At 39.0% G+C, this 24,363-nt stretch overlaps 1 protein-coding gene across 3 annotated transcripts; it reads right to left on the bottom strand.

The window, feature by feature from the left end:
- Positions 1 to 1,038: 1,038 nt before the first annotated feature.
- On the bottom strand, positions 1,039 to 16,477 carry LOC148869024 (pumilio homolog 4-like). 3 transcript variants are annotated; one of them, XM_088971547.1, is made up of 12 exons: positions 16,326 to 16,477; positions 15,987 to 16,064; positions 15,159 to 15,866; positions 9,951 to 10,794; positions 9,246 to 9,837; positions 9,031 to 9,172; positions 8,835 to 8,942; positions 5,572 to 5,784; positions 5,378 to 5,488; positions 2,326 to 2,520; positions 1,627 to 1,801; positions 1,039 to 1,546 (listed from the first exon to the last, which is right to left on the bottom strand). In XM_088971547.1, the coding sequence occupies exons 3-12, from the start codon at positions 15,849 to 15,851 to the stop codon at positions 1,518 to 1,520; spliced, it is 3,102 nt and encodes a 1,033-aa protein (XP_088827673.1). In that variant the 5' UTR covers positions 15,852 to 15,866; positions 15,987 to 16,064; positions 16,326 to 16,477; the 3' UTR covers positions 1,039 to 1,517. The 3 variants fall into 3 exon arrangements, with proteins under 3 accessions (XP_088827673.1, XP_088827674.1, XP_088827675.1); XM_088971548.1 differs by having other exon boundaries at positions 16,008 to 16,064; positions 16,326 to 16,473; XM_088971549.1 differs by lacking the exon at positions 16,326 to 16,477 and having other exon boundaries at positions 16,008 to 16,064.
- Positions 16,478 to 24,363: the final 7,886 nt, after the last annotated feature.

The raw sequence follows: 24,363 nt of genomic DNA on the forward strand, positions 1-24,363 counted from the left end.
CGGTTCAAACAGTCCGACCTTTCAACCCGAATGGCAGGCCCGTTCTGATGAAAAAATAAAAAAAAATTAAAATTTGAAAAACGGTCAAAATCGTTTAAACAGTTAACCAGCCGGTTCAGCAGTCTGCTGACCAAAATCAACGGTTTTGGGGGAAAAAGCGGTTTTGGAGGAAAACAGAATCGATCAGGTGACCGGTTCCCAGTTTTTCCAGTCCAACCATCTGGTCTGATCCGGTTTTAAAAACAGTGGAGAATAAGGCTCAATTTAGAAAAAATCCAAATACAAATACGTACAGTATAAAAACATAAAAATAATATAAAATATAAGGTTTTGCACTCTTTCCAAACTAAGCCCAAGTAATGGAAGGTGAAGAAGTAATCAGTAGGGTTTCTATTTATCACTTTAAGAGGCTACGTAGAAATCGTAACTTCTATAGCCTAATGGAAACCCAACTTCTATAGGCTGAAGTTAGATGCCTTTATCTACAAGAATTTTACTCTCAATCAAGTCTATTCCCCGAAGGAGTATGGTGGTACAAGAACTAGTAACCTAATGGATTTGAGTAAGACTCCTACGCAAGTGGTGGAACAAATATGGCAATGATGACTCTGAATGGGCAATAGCTACCCGTTCGAAATCGTATGGCATTAGCGCGTGGAATGGGGTAATGAAATTCAAAAAATTGTTTTTAAAGGTGAGGTTGGGAAAGCCCTAAAAGGTTCTATTCTGGAAAGATCCTTGGTGCAGCTCTGAATCCCTTGAAGAATCTTTTCCAGAATCATTTAGTTCTGCTATAAATTGGGACAGCTCAGTTTCTGATTCTCATGAGATCCTGGGCAATCAACCCAATCTGGGACCTAGGTTTTGAAGAAATTTCCAGTTATCGGGAAGCTAAAAGGTTGTTGCTTCTGTGGATCAGTTACCAGAATTTAACGAAGACCAGCGTTTTCTGATGAAATAACAAATAAGATGAAAGACAGAAAAGTGAGGTATGTAATATGTTTTATGCACAAATAATTTCTCAACATTACAGGAAGATAAGAAAATGTTTATTTATATTTAATAGAAGTAAAAACTTGACAGAGTCGCAGTCTCAGACCTGATAACTGACTGCATCTACTCTGCTCCCTTTCTTTACAATTCCATTTACCATTACACTGATTTTCTTTGTACAGTCATTTCTTACAAAGGCAGATCATCCATTGATCACCCACCTTTGACCTCCATATCCTAAAAACATGGAACCTAACAATCCTCTCTTCGTCATTGTCAAATTACAGTGTGCGGAATATACAACTGGGGGGAAGAGAGGGTAACAAGAAGCAAAAAATCTTATTTCAGCAGCCCTAGATTATTTTTATTTACACATTTATAGCCTAGTAATTTAAATGTGCTACGCCTCTGATACTCCGCTCTGCAGAAGATAAAAAACTCAGGTTCATGAATCCCATCATGACCATTGGCCTTGTTAGCTGTACAAACTACAAAGGTGTTCTTTTTCCTTCTCCAATAGAGAATCAAGAAGTTGAGACCCCCATGCGTCTTTCTGCAAGCAACAGTGTGGTGCATAAACAGTATATGAAATAATCACTGAGTAACAATTCAAAGGTACAACGTGATTCTTACCTCCAGCTGTTATAAGCTTTTCAACACGGGCAACGATATGTTTACCATATGTGTATCGCTTCAGGGCATTCAAATGGACCTTAATACGAGAGAGAATCAACTCGCGGCTCTGGTCATCACAGGTCTCAAGGACCTTCTGGACAACGTAGTTTGCAAATGGATCTTTCATCATGGCCTGCCAGTTTCCATTTTCAGTCTCCATTATCCAGAATTGAAAAATAGGTGGACGTATGGAAAAAATGCAAATTCACTAGTTAAATTTTCATATGCTGTAATAAAAGCCATCACTAAGAACTGCTAGACTGACCTGAAGTCTGAGGAGGCAGATAAAAGAACATAAAATGTGATCAAATTAATATTTGGGCATTGCAGAGTAACCCAAATTCATTTCATGGATGAGTTGTGTGGTGCTCAAGAAATTAGGGTAGGGGATTGGAAGAGGCATTCACATATGGGATGAGAGGATGGAAGAGGCATTCACACACACAGATAGCATTATTTACCATCCTGAGTGTTTCTTCGCTGTCACATGTGTATTTTCGCAAATCCCAGTACTTGGGACTTTGTTAATACATATCTTTTTTATTTTTTGAAAAGTTAAAATGTAATAGGCTTCTAGGTATCAAAATGTATGTAGATTCATCACCAAACTTGTCAACAAACTTGGAATCTAAAATGCACAAGTTTTGTAATACAAACCTGCAAAGGTTCATTCTCATCTGTTGAACCAAGCATCTCATTCACTAGAAGTTGACGTTCTTCAGGACCACCAAAAGTCAAGCACTTCTCCACAACATTGGAAGCAAATTTCTGCTGACTCATCTTTACTATCTGCCCTGCAAGCTTGCTAATTATAGCAGATCGTTCATGTGGTTTACCATGTTGCAGCACATGCTGAAAAAGCAAACAATAGCAACATCAGGGAACACAAGAGAATTGTATGGTGGGAAATAAAACAAAGAGAAGGATTATCATATCAAGACAATGGAGACAAAATGAGCAACGTCTTTAGAAATTAAGGAATAAGATACACCTGATAATGAAGACTAATTTTGCATAAACATCATTTTTGCAGTGGGTGAACACCCAAATGGAGTAAGATACACTTGACAATATATCTTTCCCTTTTATTTCATTCCCCATTTTCATATATAATTTAGGGCTGCAAACATATAGGATTGAATTGGATATAAGTAGATCCAAATGTTTTTTTTTGGCAAGTAGATCCAAATTTGATTCATTTATATTCAGATTCAAATAAAATCTTATCCATCAGATTCTAGTCAAATTTGGATTGCACTTGGATATTGAATAGTATTAATAAATTAAACTCAAAATGATCAAACCTGGAACCTATGACTAAAAATAACTTTGATATTGTATGTCATGAAAAAATTGATTTGAAAATAACTTGTTTGAAACTAGATTCTATGACTCCTTTTTGTTATCAGTAACAGAAACATTTCATTGATTATGATTTACAAGAATATACAACTTTGAAGATAATCCAATGGAGCAGAGCACCAGCTCTCTCCCCTAATACATATATTACAATTCAGCCCAAGGTTCAAAGTATCAATACACCCCAATGGCGCAAGGGGTGAATCGACAGTTTGAACCTTGCGCCACTTATCTTTTTTAGTTTTTTTTTCAAAAACATGTCAGCGGGCAGGTCTTAGGCCTGTCTACCCCTTGAAATAGGCCAAAACCCCAAAACAACCCTTATTTTATGTATCAGTGACCCATTGATACAATACATATTGGCCAACACATGACAGTTTTGAACCTTCATTCAGCCTAGTAACTCCCCCGCCCACAAATCCTCCCAAATTTTAAATTTATTCCTAGAACAAACATCATATCTTAAAAGAGTAGAGAATATAAGGATACCATGAATAGATTTGTAGTTTTGAGCGGGAGTCCAGCATCCCATCCAATTTTCTTTATCTCATGAATGCTTACCACCACTTTGTGACACAAGTTTGCTTTCTCAATTAGCAGTTTCCATAGTCATTTCCCTAGCAAATCCACATTCTTATTGTCCGCATTCTCGATCCCCAATCGACCTCGTTCCTTCCTACTGCACACCTTTTCCCACTTAATCAAGTGATCTCTTTTACTCTCCCTTGAGTCCATAGAAAACCCCCTGTTACCTTTTCTATTCTTTTCACTACCGATTGAGGCATTTTAAACACTGACATTTAGTAAACTGGAAGATTACCTAGCATCACATTATAAGAGTTACCCTTCCACCCAATGAGATGTACTTTCTCTTTGGGAAAATCTCTGACACTGGAAAGGCATGGTACCAGAAGAACTTTGACCAACCAAAGCACCCCCGTGAATTTTAATGAATACCACCTCATTGATCACCTCTTCTATGATACCAGTTGTTTAGCTATAAGTTTTTCAGGTATCATGTCTTTCCGGTATCATAGTCGAACCCTTTCTCTTAAGACCACCAGCCTCTTAGCAAACCTTTCCAACACCGCTTCCCAAAACATATTAGACCAAGGATTGGCACCTAAAGGGAGGCTAAACAATTCATTGGCCAAGACGTTGAACACACCCCAAGAATTCATCAATTAAGTCAATTTCTTCCTTCTCCATGAGTACTCTCACTACCACACTTTTCCTCCAAATTTACCTTCAAATTTAAGAGTTTTTCAAAAAGCTCAACCACCATTCTCAAGCTATTCAGCCCCAGATCATTATCACTGTCCCCAAAAATGATAATACCATTCGTAAACTGTGAGTGACCATGACAATGTTCCTTCCCACTCTCCAACCTTTGATCATTTGCATTCTATTCATTCTGGAGAAACAGAAACAATGGATCCCCTTGGCACTAGACCTATATAAGCTTCAAAGAAAATCATGAACCACTCCATTTACAATTATTGAGAAGTGAATTTAGGAAAAAGACAATATTCAAACCAACTTCACTGATAAATACAAATAAATTTTAAGCATATGCATTTAAATCGGACCAGATCCGGTCAGATAGGGGTTGAACCATATTACATATTGATCCAATTACAAAAAGTGGTGACAATACGCCTGATACAGGATGTTGCATCTTTGGGTGCCGACACACCTGTTTATATGTGTTTTCAGGAACTCCTTTTTTTATTAAATAATATATACAATTATACTTAAAAATGAAATTGAAAAAAAAAGGTCCATCAGTTAAAGTACCGATACACCTCTGCTGATACAAAGAGGTGTATCAATACTTTGAACCATGCATGAGAGTGGGCCTCAGTGTAATGGTTAGGTTGCTCCACTAAGACCCATGTGACCAGGGTTCAAATCTTGGAAACAGCCTCTCTGCGCATCATGGGTAAGGCTGTGTACATTTTCCTCCCCAGACCCCACATTGGCTGGAGCCTCTTGCATGGGCTGCCCATTTAGATATAGTTTACAGCCTAATAATTTGACATTATTCAAGGGAAAGAAATTGAGCTAACACACCAAGTCACCAACATGACAAATTATGAACAAAGAGTTTTAAAAAACATGTAAAGGTCACAACCAGAGCATCAAATTTAACTTCTCCATTGCTTAAAGTCTCATTGACCAGTGGACATGAAAAAGTAGGTTCAACCATGATACCAGGACATGATACCAAACAAACTATTAACTCAACCGACTGGTGTCATGGTAACTAATCAACTGGTATTCATCAATTGGTCGAAGCTATTCTAGTATACCCATGAAAAGCATAAAGTTTGGTAAGAAATATACAGACCTGAACAACATAATTCCCATATTGATCTTGTGCCAGTGTACAAACAGATTGCAGGATTTCTTCCATTATGATCCGTTGTGTATCAGCATCATCACAGTGCTCAAGGACCCTCTACAAGCACAAAGGGAATATCTTCAGAGAATGAAATAAAAAGATCTACTTTAAAAGAATAGGAAATGTATACGACATTATACCTGAATGACACGACAACCATATGGATGGGTAGAGAGAGCCACAACTTGTCCATAGAAGGCTGAGATAATAAACTGAATCCTATCTTGAGGGACACATTCAATACACTTCTGAATAACATGGTTACCATTTTGATCACGGACACATTTCATGACTGAACCATCAAGTTCTTGCACCATCTGAGTCTGTTGATCCACATCAATGACCTCTAATGCCTGTAAAATTATACCAGCACTTAAACAACATATGCAAAGCAAAAACAGAAGAACACTATGAACTTGCAGGAAATGGATTTTTATTAGTAAATCACATAAAGAGAATATCAAATGCAACTCTGTAGAATACTTGAAACCATTGGCAGTAATGTCTGACAAAGATTTTATCCACCATCACTGAAATTAGCAGTCAATGGAGTCAAAAGGCTGCAGGTCTAAAAAGAAGTAAAGGGCCAACTGGCATACATGCATGCCCAAGCCCAAGCCCATACCCATATCTATGGTCCTATCCAAAACCACAATCATAAAATTAAGAATGCAAGATGTTTAACATTACATTACCTACCTAAAGTAATGCAATTGGGAGAGAAATAAACAGATTAAAGGTTTCACATATTCAACCATTGAGTGCTTGAATATTTATACATGTTATGTTTGATTTCATTTCTACATTTTCACTCAGAATATGTTTTATATGTTATGTTTATGTATTTCAATGTGAGCCAATAGACTTTTTAAAACATTTAATTTATTTTAAAATTCAAGTATGCAATTTTCTGAACTAACTAGTGAATGACCCCATACTAAGTACGGGGAATCATAATGTTAAATTTACATTATGGAATCAATGTAAATTGGTAACTAGTGAACTAACTAGTGAATGAATAAAAGTGCTTTTATACAAAGTACTTTTGTAAAAGTACTTTTATTGAAGTGCTTTCATAAAAGTACTTTCCAAAAAATTACTTTCGTAAAAGTACTTTTCATAAAATTACTTTTATAAAAGTGCTTTCATAAAAGTACTTTCATAAAAGTGCTTTCATTAAAGTACTTTCATAAAAGTGCTTTTATGCCGGCTTCAATTTTGACCGGTTTCAAATTGGACAAGGATTTGGCCTCATGATCGGATTATTGGGAATTTGGTTTAGGTCCGATTCAAACCGATAAGAATATGGATCAATTTATTTTCGAATGGATCAATTTATTTTCGATTGGCCCAATCCAATAATTATAACGGACCGTTCAAATCCAACTTGATAAGGTTTGGATCGGATTCGATCCAATCCAAAACCGGTCCATTGACACCCTTACCAGCGGCCAATGTCTGTCAAGGTGAGTTTCCACGGTAGTACGCTAGTAGTAAACATCTATGGTAGTAGTTTTGTAGGCAGAGTTTCCTCAAAGAATGAAAATAAGCAAGATGGGGCATGGTTATTTTTCATGCTACAAGCTACCTCATTTTTTGTGCTATGGGCTGATTTTCCATTATAAAAAGAATGTGGCCCATGGCAAGAATTTTGTAACCAAACACTCTAATGTTATTCATTCTTGCTCATTCTTGACCTGAATGAGAAAGAATTAAAAGAATGAGACCTAAAGCAATGAACCATACATGGTTAAATGTAAAGTTACATTAATGGAGAAGTACCTCAAAAACAAGAGAATTTAAATTACGTAGGAATAGTATAGAATATATGCATTGTAAATTTAATAATAATAATAATAATAATAGGAGAAGAAATTATGGTATACTTACAATTGAAGACCAATAGATAACTCGATATAACTCCGTGTTACTTTGGTTCTATAATCCATAACAAGGGATTGAGGAAGGTGTTGCCTATAGAATTAGAGCAGGATGGTAAAAATGGAATGGCACATATGTAGTCTTATGTGATAGGAGAATATACTACTTAAGCTAAAGGAAAAATTTTATAAACAGTTGTAAAGCCAACAATATTGTATGGAGCAAAATGTTGGCAGTGGATGACATGGTGAGATGGGGAGTGGTGGCACGTGGCAGCCTCTTCCATTTTGAAGACTAGGATTCAAGAGCCATGGATTCCCTCAAGAAGCAACAGAATCAAGAAAAATTTTATAAACAGTTGTAAAGCCAACAATATTGTATGGAGCAAAATGTTGGCAGTGGATGACATGGTGAGATGGGGAGTGGTGGCACGTGGCAGCCTCTTCCATTTTGAAGACTAGGATTCAAGAGCCATGGGTTCCCTCAAGAAGCAACAGAATCAAGATGAGTTTTGATGGCAGCTCACTTGGCAATCCAGGGCCTTCAAGCATTAGGGGAGTCTCTATGGATGAACATGGGACGGTGGTGGCTCTTTTCTCAAGCCTTATAGGATATGGAGACTCTCTTCGAGCAGAAATCCCAGCTATACTGCAAGAATTAAGACTGGCCAAGCCTCCAAGCAACTAAATTTAAGGCATGTGGAGGTTGAAGGAGATTCCATGTTGGTGGTGGGATGGACAAATAATAATAGCCAAGGGATCTGGACACACAGGCAGATTTTGAGAGAGATTAGGGTGTTAGCAAGGGAGTAAAGGCATCTTTTAGATGGATTAACAGATCTGCAAATGGGATGGCTGACTCACTTGCCAAACAAGGAGTCTTGAAGGAGCATTTGTTTTAGGCTTCTTTATTGATCGGGTCTTATTCTGGCTCTTTCGTTACTGATCAAAAAAAATATGTTAGGCATCAGAAAAGTAACATATGTTCAAAAAGTAGATGTGGCAGAAATGCAAATATTGATCTGGATGAGTAGGAAAACTAAAAAATGAACTTATTCAAACAAACCCAAAAATAGCTCCATAGGTGATAAAATGAGGGAGAGTAAGATGGTTTGATCACATGCAAAGAACATCATTAACAGAAACAGTAAGAAGTGACCTGTAGTAGGAAAGGCTAATAATTTAACAATGGATATGCCATTGAACAGAACAGAACGGTCAAACAGGATTCATGCAGCCAACCTCATATACTTGGGACACAGCATAGATGATGATCATGGAAAATCAGTGCAACATTATTACTGATTTTCAAAAGAAACAATACTGTAACAGTAGAAGAAAGTTAAAAGATTGGCAACAAATCGCTACAAATACAGATGCTGTAGCACAGAGTTCCCAAAATACAAGATAATGTTTTGATATGAAGATTGTGTAAACTTCAAGAAAGCAGATTATGGAGCAAAGACAGTGACTTCAGGTAAAATGTGAAAGCACATAAAGAAAGCCAAAGCTTAAAGAAGTACCTTCTGAATCACCCTACATCCATACATTTGAAGACTAAGAGGCAAAACATGACCAGTAAGCTGACTAGCTAACTCTTTTCTCTGACTCTCTGTACCATGTTCAAAAAACTGCAATTTCAAACAAAACAACGTAAGAGACAAATTGAAATTGTTTGGTAGCAAATATGATTGATTTCACAGATGACAAATTATATACCTTCTGTATGACATAATTTCCAAAGACATCCGTCATCAAGTTGCGAGCTTGAGGAATGATCTCTGGAAATATCTTGTTCTTTTCTTCCTCTGAAGCAGTTTCTAGTTTCTGCTGAATAAAGCGGCTACCATACTGATCAGCACTACATTGAAAGAAAGAGATGAATCAGTCTTATGCTCACAGAAACATGAGAATAGTAAATCATCAATTCATACCTGAATTCAACAACATGACCAACAATTTCTGAAAGTTCAAAAGACCTGGTCTTGTTGTTCTTAAACTCTTCCAAGAGGGATGATGCAGAACTTTCCTCCACATTTCTACCATCATCTGAATGCCAAGATCCTATAGACCCCCCTACTGAACTTCTTGTCATGGAGGGCAAATGTGACATACGCTCATTCTGCCGGATAGGACTTCCGGCTCCAAGTGAACTAAGTCCAACACCAACCAATGGATTTCCTGAATATGGCAACCCAAGACCAAACCCAGGATTCCCATAGTACCCATGATTTAAACCACCAGATTTACCCAAGAATGGAATGCCATACTGTTGTTTCTGTTGAGCAATCAGTGCCTCAAGATATGCTTTCTGAAATCCAAGCAAGTCTGCCTGAGAAGTGCCCAAGAAATTCCTTCCCAAAGAAGCATCATTCAATGCACTTGCAGTTTGTGCTGCAAGATCAGTAGTTCTTTGCAAGTATTGTAAGTAGAGTGGGTCCATGGCTGGCAACTGATTGCCAGATCCTAGTTGATTCCTACTTCTATTCAGACTTGGTCCTTCTACATCTCCAGCTAAAGGTGCACCTGGATCCAAAACACATATCAGGAATATGTTATTCAACCAAGATCCTGTATGGAACAAAGCTATCGATGAAAGAAAGAAAGCAAAAGAAATTATCAAGAAAGAAACAAATTACCTGCATCAAAATGATCGTACGTCACTGAGTTCATCCTTTGACTGATGGAATAGCCATGAGGGATATATCCAACAAAATCATTATTGGGCAAATCTTTATTCTGATAATGAACACTGGATCCTTCTATGCTTGCAGATCCTGAAGAATGCAATTTTTTGTGCAAACTAGCAGAAGAGGATGTTCTTTTTGGCAAGTTGTCGTGTCCATTAAAACCCATCTTAGAAACATTAGGGTCAGTTACAGTTGCATTCTTTGCTAGATCTTTGTAGATGGTAGGAAGAGCTAGTGTTTCAGCCTCAGATTTGTCCATGAATTGATGCTTTAGGCCTTGATTAAGACCATTCGGCAAATCATACCGGAAACCAGTCTTACTATCAAACTCTTGTTGTAGCTGTGGCTGTACACAACTATCTTCATCTAGAAGTCTATTCGTTGATAGGTTTAAGCCAGAAAATGCAGCTGCAATATCAGCACGATCACCACCAGCAGAGAGAAGACCATTTGAGGCATTTGAACCAACAACATTTTTCTTACCCCCTACAGGGGGGAGACCAGGACCAGGCAACCTCCCAACCAGCTGAGCATCAGGGGTTGTACTTCGTGACAGAGAAGAACCCAGAGCAGAGGCAAAAGACTGAGAAAGAGATGAACCAAAGCTCTGAACTCTACCCAAACCAGGGGAAGTTGCTCCAGAGTGTAAGCCATCTACAAATTCCACTCCATTACGTAACTGTGCCAATTGGGGATTTGACATGCCCATTGGATCCACAGTATCATCCAAAGTATTACGGCTCACAAGGCGTGAAAGATTACTAGACACAGAATTAGGCCTTCTTAGTCCTTCCTGCAATGAAATTGATTTAACATTAGCACAAGCAATGTTATTACAGAGAAATGCAAAATCTAAACCTCCAAAACATCTACTTTAAGGTGTTTGGTACAGTGGCATTGTGTTGCTGTTGCATTTTGGGTTGATCAATACAAATTTGTGAGATAGAGATTTTTCTTCTTGAAATATTTTGAGAACATTTTGAGTTGATCAAAACAAACTGTTATTTCTATCTAAAATGTCAAATTTGATGTTTCTCACACATGCATTTTTCTGGTTGAAAATGGCACTCATACATATTTCTCACAAATTTGTATTGATCAACCCAAAATGCAAGTATGCAACAGAAACACAACACCACTGTACCAAACACCCCCTAAGTGGTTTTGCAGGTACTGCACATCATGCTTTCTGAACAGCAATAACATAGAAAAACCTCCATGCATCAATACATTAGGTCTACTTAGTCCTTCCTGGCGACGAAGTTGATTTAAAATTACCACATACAAAATCATTAAGGATAAATGAAAAATCTAAAACTCCAAAACTACTTTAAGTGGTTTTGCTGCACATCATGCTTTCTAAACCACATTAACACAGAAAAACTTTACATGCATCAATACATTCAATAATAGGATCTTTAAGAATACTGTTACAGAGCAGAAGCAGGGTATTGATGCATGCAAAGAAAGAATGGGGTAGAAAGAAAGAAATACTGTAAAAGTTTGAACCAAAATACTGCCACTTCAGTTCCCTACCCTTTACTCCCTTTCAGGCAACAAAGAAATAGTAATTTCTTCCATTTTCATTAATAATTCGTAGGATTTGGGATTGAGGAGAGGGTTAAGGGAGTCGGAAATGGAGATGGTGGATGAACTTGTTGCTCTCTTAGGGTTGGTTTATTTGGACCAGTCTTGTTTGGATAGCAGAATTTGGAAACCCTCCCCCTCTGGTATCTTCACTTTTGCTTCTTTTTATAATGTCCTTCAGTCCTCTGACCTTGCAGGGAATTTTCCAACAAAGCAGGTTTGGTGTAGTCATGCCTCCAAAAATCCGGGCTTTTAGCTGGGAGGTTGCACTCAAAAAAATCAATACTCTGGAGTTGTTGCAAAGGAAAAGGCCAAACTTTTGCCTTTCACCCCATGTTTGTAGCCTCTACTTGGGTTCTGGTTAGACAATCACACACCTTTTAATATCTTGTCCTTTGTGTCCTTTATTTGGTCTTGCTTCTCTTCTCTCTTTGGTTGCAAGTGGACCCCTCCCCCGGATGTGGTAAGCCTTTTTGACCCAAACTTTTACAAGCAACCGAAGAAGCGGGGTAGAAGCATGTGGAGAGCTACAAGAGCAGTTGTTCTTTGTCAATTTGGGAAGAAAGAAATAATAGGATCTTTAAGAATACTAAAAGATCCAAGAAGGAGATTGTAGAAGGAATAACTATTAAGGTTATTCACTGGTTGAAAACAAGTGAGCTGTTTAAGGACTTCTCAGCTGATGACATTTACAAAAGATGGAGTGTGGTGGCAGGTACTACATCCCTAAAGCCTGTGGTACAGGAAATGTGGGCCCCACCAACTTCCCAAAAAAACATAGTTGAACTTTGATGGAAGCTCTATGGGTAATCTGGGCCCGTCGGGTATAGGGGGAGTATTTAGAGATGGGGAAGGCAGAATTATTGCCATTTTTTGGGGCCAATAGGAGAAGGAGATTCGTTAAGAGCAGAGACAATGGCTTTACTTGAGGGTGTAAGATATACCAAACATTTGGGACTACATCAAATGGAGATTGAAGGGGACCCTAAGCTGTTAATGGGGTGAATGCAGTCAGGTTGTTTGGGAGCATGGAAATATAGACAGATGATAAGGGAAATAATCAATATAACGAGGGAGATTTGTGTGTGCTTTAAGTGAACAAGAAGGTCAGCTAAGGGCTAGTGGATACCTTAGCAAAACAAGGGACTTTAAGGGTGAACATGTTTTTGGGCAGTGCTCTAATGAATATGTAACTTGGGTCAACTTCATTTTAGGAGTTGACAGATGTACTTTGTCATAGTTTTAAATTTTTAATGAAGTTACCGTTTCCAATAAAAAAAAAAACTCGAAGGGACAAATAAATCAAATTGCTTCTACAACCCTTGAAATAATGCATTTTTGTCAGCTAGTGAGTTATCCAAGGTAGAAAAACATTTTCTAAATGCATGGAACCAGAAAATGGATGTTGGTGCCACTGAGTGAAAGACATTTATGAAATTAAAAGCTAGCACTCTGACCATCTGGGTGATGTTTAGTGCCATGGCTGTTTCTACTTAAAATGCTGCCACATCAGCATCACCTAGGCATTTTGAGTTCAAACATCAATTTTCTGTTTCATTGAGACTGTTTGAGTTAAAACATTTCTGCTAGAAAAGTAAACCAGAGGTGTTGGGGAAACGTCAAATTGGTGTTTTTCCTCTATCAGTTGCCCATTTGAAGAAACAGTTCAATGACCTGGCTCTTAGTTGGCATCCTATGTGACTGTGTAGAGATACATTATGGTGCATCACATACTAGCAAAGATGGATTATGGATATACACCATCGAATGCTCATAAACCCTACCTCCAAAACAAAGGTTCTTTTTTTTGGGGTTCTGTGCTTCTAGAACCATTAGATCTGCCTCTAGATGTTAATCAATAAAAAAAAAAATCCAAAAACATTTATCTTTAATTTGATCATTGGATATAAAAATACTGCTCAAAACGCTTTTTCAATGCCTAGTCAGCATAAGTACCAACAAATAAGTTTTATGTGAAAACACCTGAGTTGGCGTTTTGACATCAAATGGCAATGGTACCAAACACAACCTTGGTTAGGAAAAAACATAATTGAACATCTACTCAAACTAACTAACAGTAAAAAAAATCTAAACAATAATGAATTTGCAAAGATTAGCATGTATGTAGCAGTTTTTTTTTTTTTGACCAGTTGCATGTTGTGACATTGTAACAATCATCCAGGCTGACGGACCCTTAAAAGGATAGGAGGCAAAACCGATATAGACATCTCGTTCTACCAAATAATTTGGAAGTGCAAACAACCAACATAGTGGAAGTACATTTAATGTGGACTGTAGAATTAACCAGAGGGATACAGTACTAGAAAATAAGAAAAGAATGAACCAAAGAAAACCCCACCACACATCTCAGCATTAAATAGAAACAGTAGAGGTTTTTCCTCTTGATTAGTAACACTTACTATATTATATATTAATAAAAAAAAGTAAGAAGCATACAGGATATCTCCTCCACAAAAGGGGAAGCGAAGAAGGGGGGGGGGGGGGAGGGGAACACCAACCTGAATGCTGAACTGACTAGAGGCTGCTATAAGTAACAATTCAAATATACAAAAGAAGCCTAAAATTGAAAACATCCCACTCTGAATTTGTGGTGGCATCCAAAGCCAGACCTCCCTTACTAGAGATAACCCAAGAGCTCAACAGCCACAAGCAAGTTCCCCTGGTAATACACGTGAAATCCCACAAGCAAAAGAAAAAAAGCAAAGCCAATCCTTTACCCTCACACGCACCACCACCTCCTGCATTTCCACTTGGGGGAAATGTTCACCCCTTTTGGCCACTCTCTCTTCCTCTGGATGTTCCCTTCCTACTTTCATTCTTTTGGTAAACGCGGAAATGCAACAATGTATCCCATTCCCAATATGAGTATACGCGGAAATACTAAAACTTTCATCTACACCAATAAGAGATTCAATGCAGATATCTCCTTCCTCCTCAACAGGGTCAGATACCCTTTGTTGATCCTCCTACCTATCCTCCAACATCTGAAAATACTTTCAGGCTCTCATATCACACCACCAAAAAAACACTATTAGCCTTCTACTAAGTTCCCATTGTTTACTTTGCAAACACACCTACACTATGGAGGTCTACAAGGTGCCTGCACCTCTGGCGCACCAAGCATTGTGCAAACTTTTCTATGCCTCTGGAGAACCATGCATCATGCAACAATGTATAGTATATCGTTTACCAAAAGAAATGTATAATATACGACCAAAGTTGCATTCTACCATAAACACTAAAAATAATGTTTTAAATTAATTTCTGTAATCAACTAGTAATACAAAACAAAAAAGACCATATCGATCAGGCGCTGCCAACAATATTATGGAATGAATTATCAAAAATTCTTATAAACCAACAGCAGGCAACATTAAAAAATAAAATGCCTATCTCCCCTCCTACCAAGGAAAAATATATAATGAATGCTAAAGTGTTTGTAAATTTAACAACAAAAAACGGAACCAAAGAGGAAAAGAACAAGTGTTGAACGCACAAAATACAGAGCCTTAAGTATGAAAACAACAAGTTTCAGAATACATTAAGCACCTGAAGCATGTCAGCAAGGCTCTTCCTCCTCGCACCCAACCCCACACCCGCCAATCCAATAAGGCCATCGGCGCCTCTTTCAAGCCATTCCGCGGAAGGTTGTCTAGTGAGGTTCCTTGGAGTGACCTTCTTCGGCTCAATGAAATCCCCTTCACCCTTCTGTACTGGAAGACCTGGCTGCAAAGAGAATAATGACTTGCTCTCGCCTTCATCAACCAAACCCTTCTTCCTTCGATCTCCAATTCCTCCAAACGACGATGTGCCAGCTTGAAACCTCTGTGCAACACGCCAATCCTCCTTCGACAACAGAGGAGGAGGAAGTCTAGGATTGATGTTGTCATGGGAATAGTAGTAAGACAGATATGCCGGATGTGAACGAAGCTCTTCATCTGACAAAACTCCGTTGGTATTGGAGTTCCGATTAATCCCAGAAAGGTCAGCACCGAAATCAGTAAAAAGGCCGCCTATTGCGCTTAAAGATCCCTCAACCGTCGGAGGAGCGCTGCCGCTCCTGTAAATATTGAGGTCCCTCTCTCGATCAATGACATCTCTATTGCGTTGCTCTCGCAGCAAAAACTCAAGCTCCTTCCCTAAACTATCTTCTAGATTACCATTTGATCCTCTAAGACCTTCACCAAGTGTTGGCCGCGCATCTAGATTCGAGAACATCTTTAATGGACTCTCTGTGACCATCTTCAAAACCTTAATCTACCAAATACAAATACAAATCCACACAATTACAAGCCAATATGATGGGAGAAAAAAGAAAAGAAAATAAGCAGATATAATAAAATAAAGAAGCCCTAATATCAGAAATAGCAAACGAACCTAAAGGGCCAAATTCCACACCTTTACGTAAATTTTCACATCAATTCTAACGGCAACATCCAGATTACTCAAACGATCCTTCAAAAAACAAAAACAACCACGACATCAGTAAAAACAGAACAAACCAGCACGAGATTGAATCAAAGTCCTGTAATTCTTAGATTTCAAATAATTTTTGAAAAAAAAAAGGCTCAAATGATTGAAATTTGATAACAATTAAACAGTTATTGAGACGGCTGGTTGCTATTTAAACATCCAAATCCTCAAAAAGCATGCCTCTGCTACGATTTAAAAAAGAAAAAAATCCAACATCTAATTCATTAAATGCCTGTAAATTACCGGACAGGGCAAAACCAAGTGATAATTTAGAAGAGTTGATCGAGATTCCGCTGAAATTAAAAAAAAAAAAAAAGAAAGAAAAAAAAGGCCGAACGAGGAATAAGAGATGGGAGGAGGACGTGAGAATTTTCTGAAACGATGGCGTTGGAGAGAACTAACTACTGCGACGCGTCGACGATAAGCACGAATAAAGGCATTCTGAGCCGTTGGATCGTAGGTGGATGGCCCTAGATCCCTGAAGGTGTTATTCAATGGAGAATATGGTGAAACTCTAGATTCCAACTATGATGCACGATACCTGGAAAACTGATAACTAATCAACCGGTAGCGGTACCATAATATGGTAACCAATCATCTGCTTTTCACTAAAGTTCTTCCGGTATTATACCGTTCCGGCATCATAAAAATTGCCCTAAATTAATATTTTTCCTACCTTTCCTTGTTAACGGTTACCGCCGTCGTTAAGTCTTGCTTTTTATTAACACGACACGTGGATTCTAACATTTTGAAGTTCTGAACATATCGGTAAACCAATTATGATTTTTTACTTTTTTTCAGCTTCATGGGCTACACAACGGGAGTAGCCCATACCCATGCCCATACCAAGATACCCATAATCCGAATAAAAATTGATTGGTTAGCATTTTGAGCTGCAAACGAGTCGAATCGGATGGTTATATAAATACATTCAAATTTGATTCGTTTATATTCAAATCGAATTTTAGCCATTGGATTTATGCTGGATTCGAATTAAATTTGAATTGCAATCGTGTATTGAAGACTTCGGGTATTGACACTGCAGTTGTATATAAATAGTAAAATGTAAATAGTGAAGATGTTCTAAGTGTACAATTATAGTGTTACGTGGGCAGACGTGTGTAGGATTTTTATGGGCAGGAGCTTGTATTGAATAGTATAAATAATTTGAATTAAATTTGATTAAAATATTAATAAAATAAATTAAGAATATCTTTAATATTATATTTTATCAACAAAATTAATTAAAAATTATTCATATGAAACTTGAACCTATGAAAATTTAGTAAAAACACAACATTCAAATCAATTTACTAATAGATACAAATTACAATATAAATCTTCTGTATGTATGAACATGTGTATTTAAATTAAAATCAGATAGTGGCGAATCCACATTTGACCCATTCAGAACATCCTTAATGGAATTAAGTTCGAACAATCGGATACCACTTAGAGCCTTACAATTGGATGATACCAATTGATTGGCCATCAGTATTTTTATGAGACACTTGTTGTACTATGAGTTTGGCTTTCGTTAGGGCAATGCCTGTTCGAGCAGTCTTTACAGTCCTGTATTAGGAATATCTCCCTACTCATGTGCTTTATTTCATGGGGAGATATTCCCAATGCAAGATTGCAAGAGACCATTGGAATGGTGTGAGCATGGACTTGCCCCAGCCGAAGCCAATCTTCAGTACTATACCTTTTTATACATAAATAAATCCTTATATCTTTATTTATTTATGCTTACATATATATATATATATATATAGCAATTTCTATCACACCAAAAGAGCATGGCACTAGAATAACTTTAAATCAAAATATCGTAAGTAGGTCAATAATTTGGTTGGGATTCTAAGAGAACGTAGCCACATATAAATTTGATTTGATGTATTAACATGCATAAATCTATGATGTTAGAAAGCTATGATACTAAAAGTGCCTTAACCAATCAACCCCCTCCGTGAATACCACACAATTGGTCACTGCTTTTGGTGATACCAATTGATTTGTTATAAATTATTTGGATTCCAAGTCTCATCATAATCGAATCCTACCTGTATACATGCATAAATATATCATAAGTAGGGCTGTAATTGGAAATTCAAATGGGATGATGGGACCCAACCACATCCAAATATGATTTGGTTTGATTATTGAACATTGAAATTCGGATCCAATCGAATATAGGGATCTTGAATCAGATTTTAATTTAATCAAAGTCCACTCTATATTTCGTTAAGATAACAAAAATCGTTATAAAAAATTAATACTTTTGACATGTATAATAAATTTATATAAATATTGAATGACATTTGGGATTAGATTTGCAACTGAACTCGAATATTAGTCAGATGCATATTATAAACCCGAATCCACTTCAATTATGCAGGCATATCATCTTGAATCTGAAAATAATTAGATTGGATGTTGGACTGGGTTTCGGACTTTTAAACGTCCCATTTTTTTAGTGGTCACACACTTAGTGTTTCGGGATCCATTTGGAAAGGTTTAGGCGCAGTCTGGAAGGAGTATAACTTCAAACATATAGAGTGTAATATTTGCGCATATTTGTATTTCTACCCTTTTGAGCCTTATGCTTAGTTTGGAAGGAGTACAAATATAAATATGTAGAGTGTAAATACATATAAAACAATATAAAATATAAGGTTTTGCACTCGATATATTTGTTTTTGTACTTCTTCCAAACCAATCCTTATGCTCCATTTGAAAGAAGTACAGATGTAAATATATAGAGCGCAAAATCTTTTATTTTATATTATTTTGTATGTATTTGTAAAGTACGTTTATGTCCTTCAAGAATCAAAGTCAAATGGATCCATGACACCTATGATTGTTTTAAAAACAAATGGTATTGAAGATGGGTAATTTGGTCCTCCAATGATATCACGACAAGTGACATTGCAGAATAGTAGAGTGACATCTCGGCACCACGTAAGCAGACCCCATGAGCACTTTTGACACTTCACAACCACCCTAATGACCTCAGCACCACTGCGGTAGGCTAAACTGTGAATAGTCAGGCAAGGCCTCAAGTTGGCATAAGAGGCAACCTGCTTCCACCCTTCTGACCCGACTTCGGTTAGCGACATGCCTAATGTGTCGACCGACCTCCCCCTTAAGTGGGCTATCACCTATGAATTCCCCGGGATCACGACACCACGTCAAAAGAGCTGATTATCACCCCGCCTACTTCAAGCGGGATTTGATAAACGTTGTCTGCTTACGCGGAGTCCACCTCCAGGCGTGAAACCACCTTCAAATCAGACGGGCCAGAGATCTCAGACGCATTTTGTGAGGCTCACAGCAACTCACCTATATAAGGGCCTCACCTCCAACTTCACAAGGGATGCGTGATTTAGCTCTCACAATTCTCTAGCCCTCTTGCTTTCTTACAGACACTCTGATAATCACTTTCTTGTAACTCGACCAAACGACCTACTAAGTCCGGCGTTCGAGCTATTTGCCAATAGGGAGCACCAGATCGCACACCATCAATTGGCACCGTCTGTGGGAATGCTACACAAAAGTCGTATTCTCACACTCTCTATTTAATCACAAGTTCAATGGCATCTTCCAACAACACCCCCGTTAACAACGTACATGCTGACGGAATAGTCATAGGGGGGCAAGACTAGCACGCCATGCATATTGGCGTCCCCTCTGTCACTATCGTCTATCGGGCAATTCACTCTGCCCCTGACCTTACCTGGGGTCCCTATGACGCAAAACCCAAACCGCCCTCTACCCACCGTGAACACACCTCTTCCACCAATCGAGCCTTCAGTGGTTCCCGTCGGAATTGATTGTCACCGGTTCAACGAGCTAGTGCAATTCATTCACGGGATTGACCTACATATGAGAACGTGGGAATGTTGTTTTGTTGCATTAGCAAGGATGCAGCAATAGCAGCAATAACAACAACAAAAACAATAGTAGATCGTCGGGCAGAACGTCCATCAGAATCAGCAACTCGGATACCAGAATCAGCTACTAGACCCACCTCACCACCACGATGACCATAATCAGGTTCCTGTCATGAAATCAACACGAGTTGTGGCGTCCAAGGCCACTAGCTCCACTAAGGGGTCCCGAAGGAGGCGTTATAAAACTCAATGTGGGGAAGATCTGCATCGCTCCGAGTGACAACGAGGAGGTGGACAAGAAGGATGAAGACAAGAAAGAGGTGAGATGGATCACCACCTCATCAGTGCAGTCGGTGACTCGCACCTCGCCACTAGCCGCGAAAATCCTCATGGCCCCTCGGCCTAAGGATTTCAAGGCTCCCATCCTGGAGTCCTATGATGGAACCACCGACCCAGTCGACTACCTTGATAGCTTCTAGGCCTTAATGCAACTACACGAGGCCAACGATGCGAGCCTTTGAATGGCCTTCCCGACCACCTTTCGGGGCACAACTCGGATGTGGTACTTGTTAGATAGTGTATGCCCTTAGCTCCACTCAGAATGATGTATATTATGACATTTATTGTAAATGAATAAAGTACATATTTGATTCATGTTGTTATGGTGTGTTTCTGTGTAATACCCTTAAATTGGACACATATGAGACTCGTGTTAGTTTAGAATTTTCACAACCATTAGATAGATCTAGGGAGATTTATCTTACCAAGGCTGACACTGATGTGCCACCAAGTTGGTTGGGTGGCTTGTCTCATCTGCTAGGGTGAGACCTGAGGTACATGTAGTGTGGGTTTTCTTGAAACCTTGAACCGGACCAAAATTCCAGTATTACCCTAGACATTGGAGACAGATGGGCAAAACTGGATTGTTACACCTGATCCCTAGACTTATGATACTGCATTGGGTGTCGGATTGGGCTGTCTTTGATATACTAATCAGTGAGATCCTTAGAGGGGGTCAAAACCTGGGTATAATGGGATAGACGAAGAATTCATCTGAGTGGGTGATCATAGTGACAGTACCAACCTCTTTGTCAGACAAAGTGAATGATCGGGGATGCACTCTCTCTGATGGAAACCTAAACTGCCGGTAGTTGATTTCAACCATTAAAAATCGTTTTGCAAAATATATTTATATAGAGATATACATATCTATCATGGTTTCAAAATGTTTACAAAAGGTTTTAATTCTCGGGATCCATGTGACTAGAGAGTGCAATACTGTACTTTGTAGTCGAGGGAGAGGTCCTCTTTTGTCGAGCAGTGTTTGATCATTATGGACTGAGAGGTTAAGTGTAAGACCTTTGAGGGTAATACCTGATGGGCTAATCTTGCATCTACCCACAGTCCTTGGGTTTTTATAAGATGGCTTGACCCAAGGACCATTTAGTGTAAATGTTGGACCCATTAAAAGCCCATGGTGATGGGCTCAGGGGTTCACTGTCTCCTACAGTGAATTCGGCCAGGCCTTGTAACAGAGGCTGGGCTGAACCCATATGGCTGATGTGTAGATCAATGTTTGGGTCCCACGCCATACAAGGATAACCAACTGGGCAGCAGATTGAGGGGCTAGTGAGCACATAGACTTAATGGGCCTAAAGCCCAATTCGAATTAGCTTAATAAGATTAATTAAAAGAGGGTGGTTCTGGGATTTAGATTAGTAGATAGAATAAGGGATTATCCCTATAACTCAAAGAGTCCAGATCCAAATAAAGATTTGGATCAGGAAACTCCTAATTTGATTAAGAAGGCTGATCTTTATCTACTGATAAGATAAGAGATTATTCTTATCTCTTAAAGAGGGTTCAGATCCAAATAAAAGATTTGGATTAGGAAACTCCTAATGGGATTAGAACTCTTTAAAGGCTATAAATAGAGGAGCAGAGTGAACCTCCAAAACACAATACTCAGTTCGCAGATTACACAGAGAGAAGAATCTGCAGTTTGACTGCTCCTGTCTTGTGCTCTTCCCTGCTTTTGCCACCCCTGTCAATTTGATCTCTACCTGTGGGAGTGATCAAGAAAGGTTCTTGATATTACCTTTTGGTAGAAAAGGTAATTTGAAGTCGTGCTCACCAGCCCTCCATCACATTCTTGCTAAAGAATTTGGTTATTGCTGAAGAGCCATCCTATTGATTCTGCTCCACCTCACACTATGTCATCTTCAGTGGGAGCAGTCTTTGGTTTTTTCCTTGGGTGTGAACACATTCATTGGGAGTTACTGTTACTCCATATCAGGTATATCCCTCTCCTACCTTTTGGTTTCAGATTTGGTCCGGTTTGGTTTCAAGATTGATCCTTGAAAATGCAATTTTCTAAAATAGAAAATGTGATTTCCATATGGAAAAGAGAGAAATTTTTAAAAATTCACCCAACCTTCCTGCAGGGTTCGGTCATCCATATGATGAATCTCTCATCCCTTCAATACTCGGGGCTGGTTGTGGGCTCCATTAGGAGTTTGAGTCAATTTGCCGACCTCTTCACCACTCACTTCACGACAAGCAAGCGGTGCCCGAAGTTGGTGATCTGTTTACTGAACGTCATCGAGTGACCCGATGAGAAGCTTCGGGACTACATCAAGCGGTTCAACCTGGAGTGGCTTCAGATACCTAACCTTGACTCTGTTATATAGCTCGTTGTGGCAATCAATGGTGTCTGACATCTTGACTTATGTTGGGAGGTTTGAACCCTCCGACCTCTATGGAGGAGTTCCTTAACTGGGTTGCCAAGTTCACGAAGGCCAAAAAAGTGCTTGGGTTTCGGTTAGAGCTGAGTGGTAAGCGAAAGAGATTGGAAGATTGAATCCGGAAGCAACAAGCAATGACAAAAGAGAAAGTCGCCAAGATGCAACAGGTCCCTACGTAGCCGTTTTAGTAAGTCGCCATGAAAAAGGGGCAAGTCCCCTTACAGAGGTAGCACATCCTCAGGCCAACATTCTTGCACCCCTCCAGTCCAAAATCGCAACTACACAGCACTTAACACGAAGAGGGGAGAAATTCTAATGCAAATAAAGACAACCCAAGAGTGTCATCTCGCATTTGATGAGCCAAAAAGGTACTCGAGTTCACCACCCTTTCTAATTAGACCAGAGCCCAAAGACGAACTAAAACTCTACCTCTCAACGAGTGATGAGGTAGTCAGCTCAATTTTAATTTGCAAGGTGGATAGGGTGAAGTGACCTGTCTACCATGCAAGTAAAGTCCTTCATGCTGCCAAGATGATGTACCCGAATATCGAAAAGTTGGCATTCTCGTTAGTTTTAGAAGCTTGTAAACTGTGCCCTTACTTTCAGGCTCATACTATTGTGGTCCTGACCGATCAACCTCTGAGGCAAAGTCTCAGGAAGGTTAACAAAATGGGCAATCCAGCTTAGCAAGTACGACATCTAATTTGAGCTACGCCTAGCGATCAAGGCCCAGATCCTAGCAGACTTCATCGCCAAGTGCACATTCAACACAAAAGTAGTCAAGCCCATGACCACCTTGGAGGCATCTACTAGTGCGGCACCAGACCCGACTTGGGATAAGGAGCCCTGGATCCTTCATGTGGATGGCTTGTCCAACCAGCACGGAAGTGGAGCTGCGCTGATCCTCTATAGACCTAGTGAGGTGAAGTTGGAGTACGCTTCACATTCCAAGATTCGAACAATGAAGCTGAGTATGAGGTTCCAATAACCTGGCTATCACTAGCAAAGGAGGTCGGCGTGAAACATCTTGTAGTGTGCAACGACTTAATTAGTGGTGAACCAAGTGAATGAGGTCCAAAAACACCGAGGCCAAAAACACCAACGGCCTGCCATGTTGGCATAGTTGGCCAAGGTTAGAGAGCTTCTGTCTGACTTCCACTCTTAGTACATCCAACAAGTTTTGAGGTCCAAAAACACCGAGGCCGATGTGCTCTCGAAGCTAGTCGGTGCAATGAACATTATGAAGAGTGCAGTCTACATTAAAGACCTACCATGACCTAACATAGAAAATGCGGCAAAAGAGGTCGCTTCCATTTTAGCTACGGAATCGAGCTGGATCGAATTGTTCGTTGACTATCGGCACCACGGGACTCTACCAACGAAATGCAAGAGTGTATTCAATTATTGTTTCTATGACTATTAAAAAGATAGATTATATGATTGGATTGTTTTTGGGTTTGGGGTGTATTATATTTGTGGGGTTTCTTCAAATGGGTTAAATGTATGTTGTATGTAGTAGGTCTAATGACTCTAAAACTAAACCTGAATATTTTCATTGTTTGTTTGTGCTCTAGGGCGATCAGTGCAGATATAGAGGTGGAGATTCTAAGCCTATTTGTTGCAAAGCAACTAATGAGGCAGCAC

This window comes from Nelumbo lutea, chromosome 2 (genome assembly GCF_056320005.1).
Source record: "Nelumbo lutea isolate HS-2025 chromosome 2, American lotus-T2T, whole genome shotgun sequence".
Classification (NCBI taxonomy): domain Eukaryota; kingdom Viridiplantae; phylum Streptophyta; class Magnoliopsida; order Proteales; family Nelumbonaceae; genus Nelumbo; species Nelumbo lutea.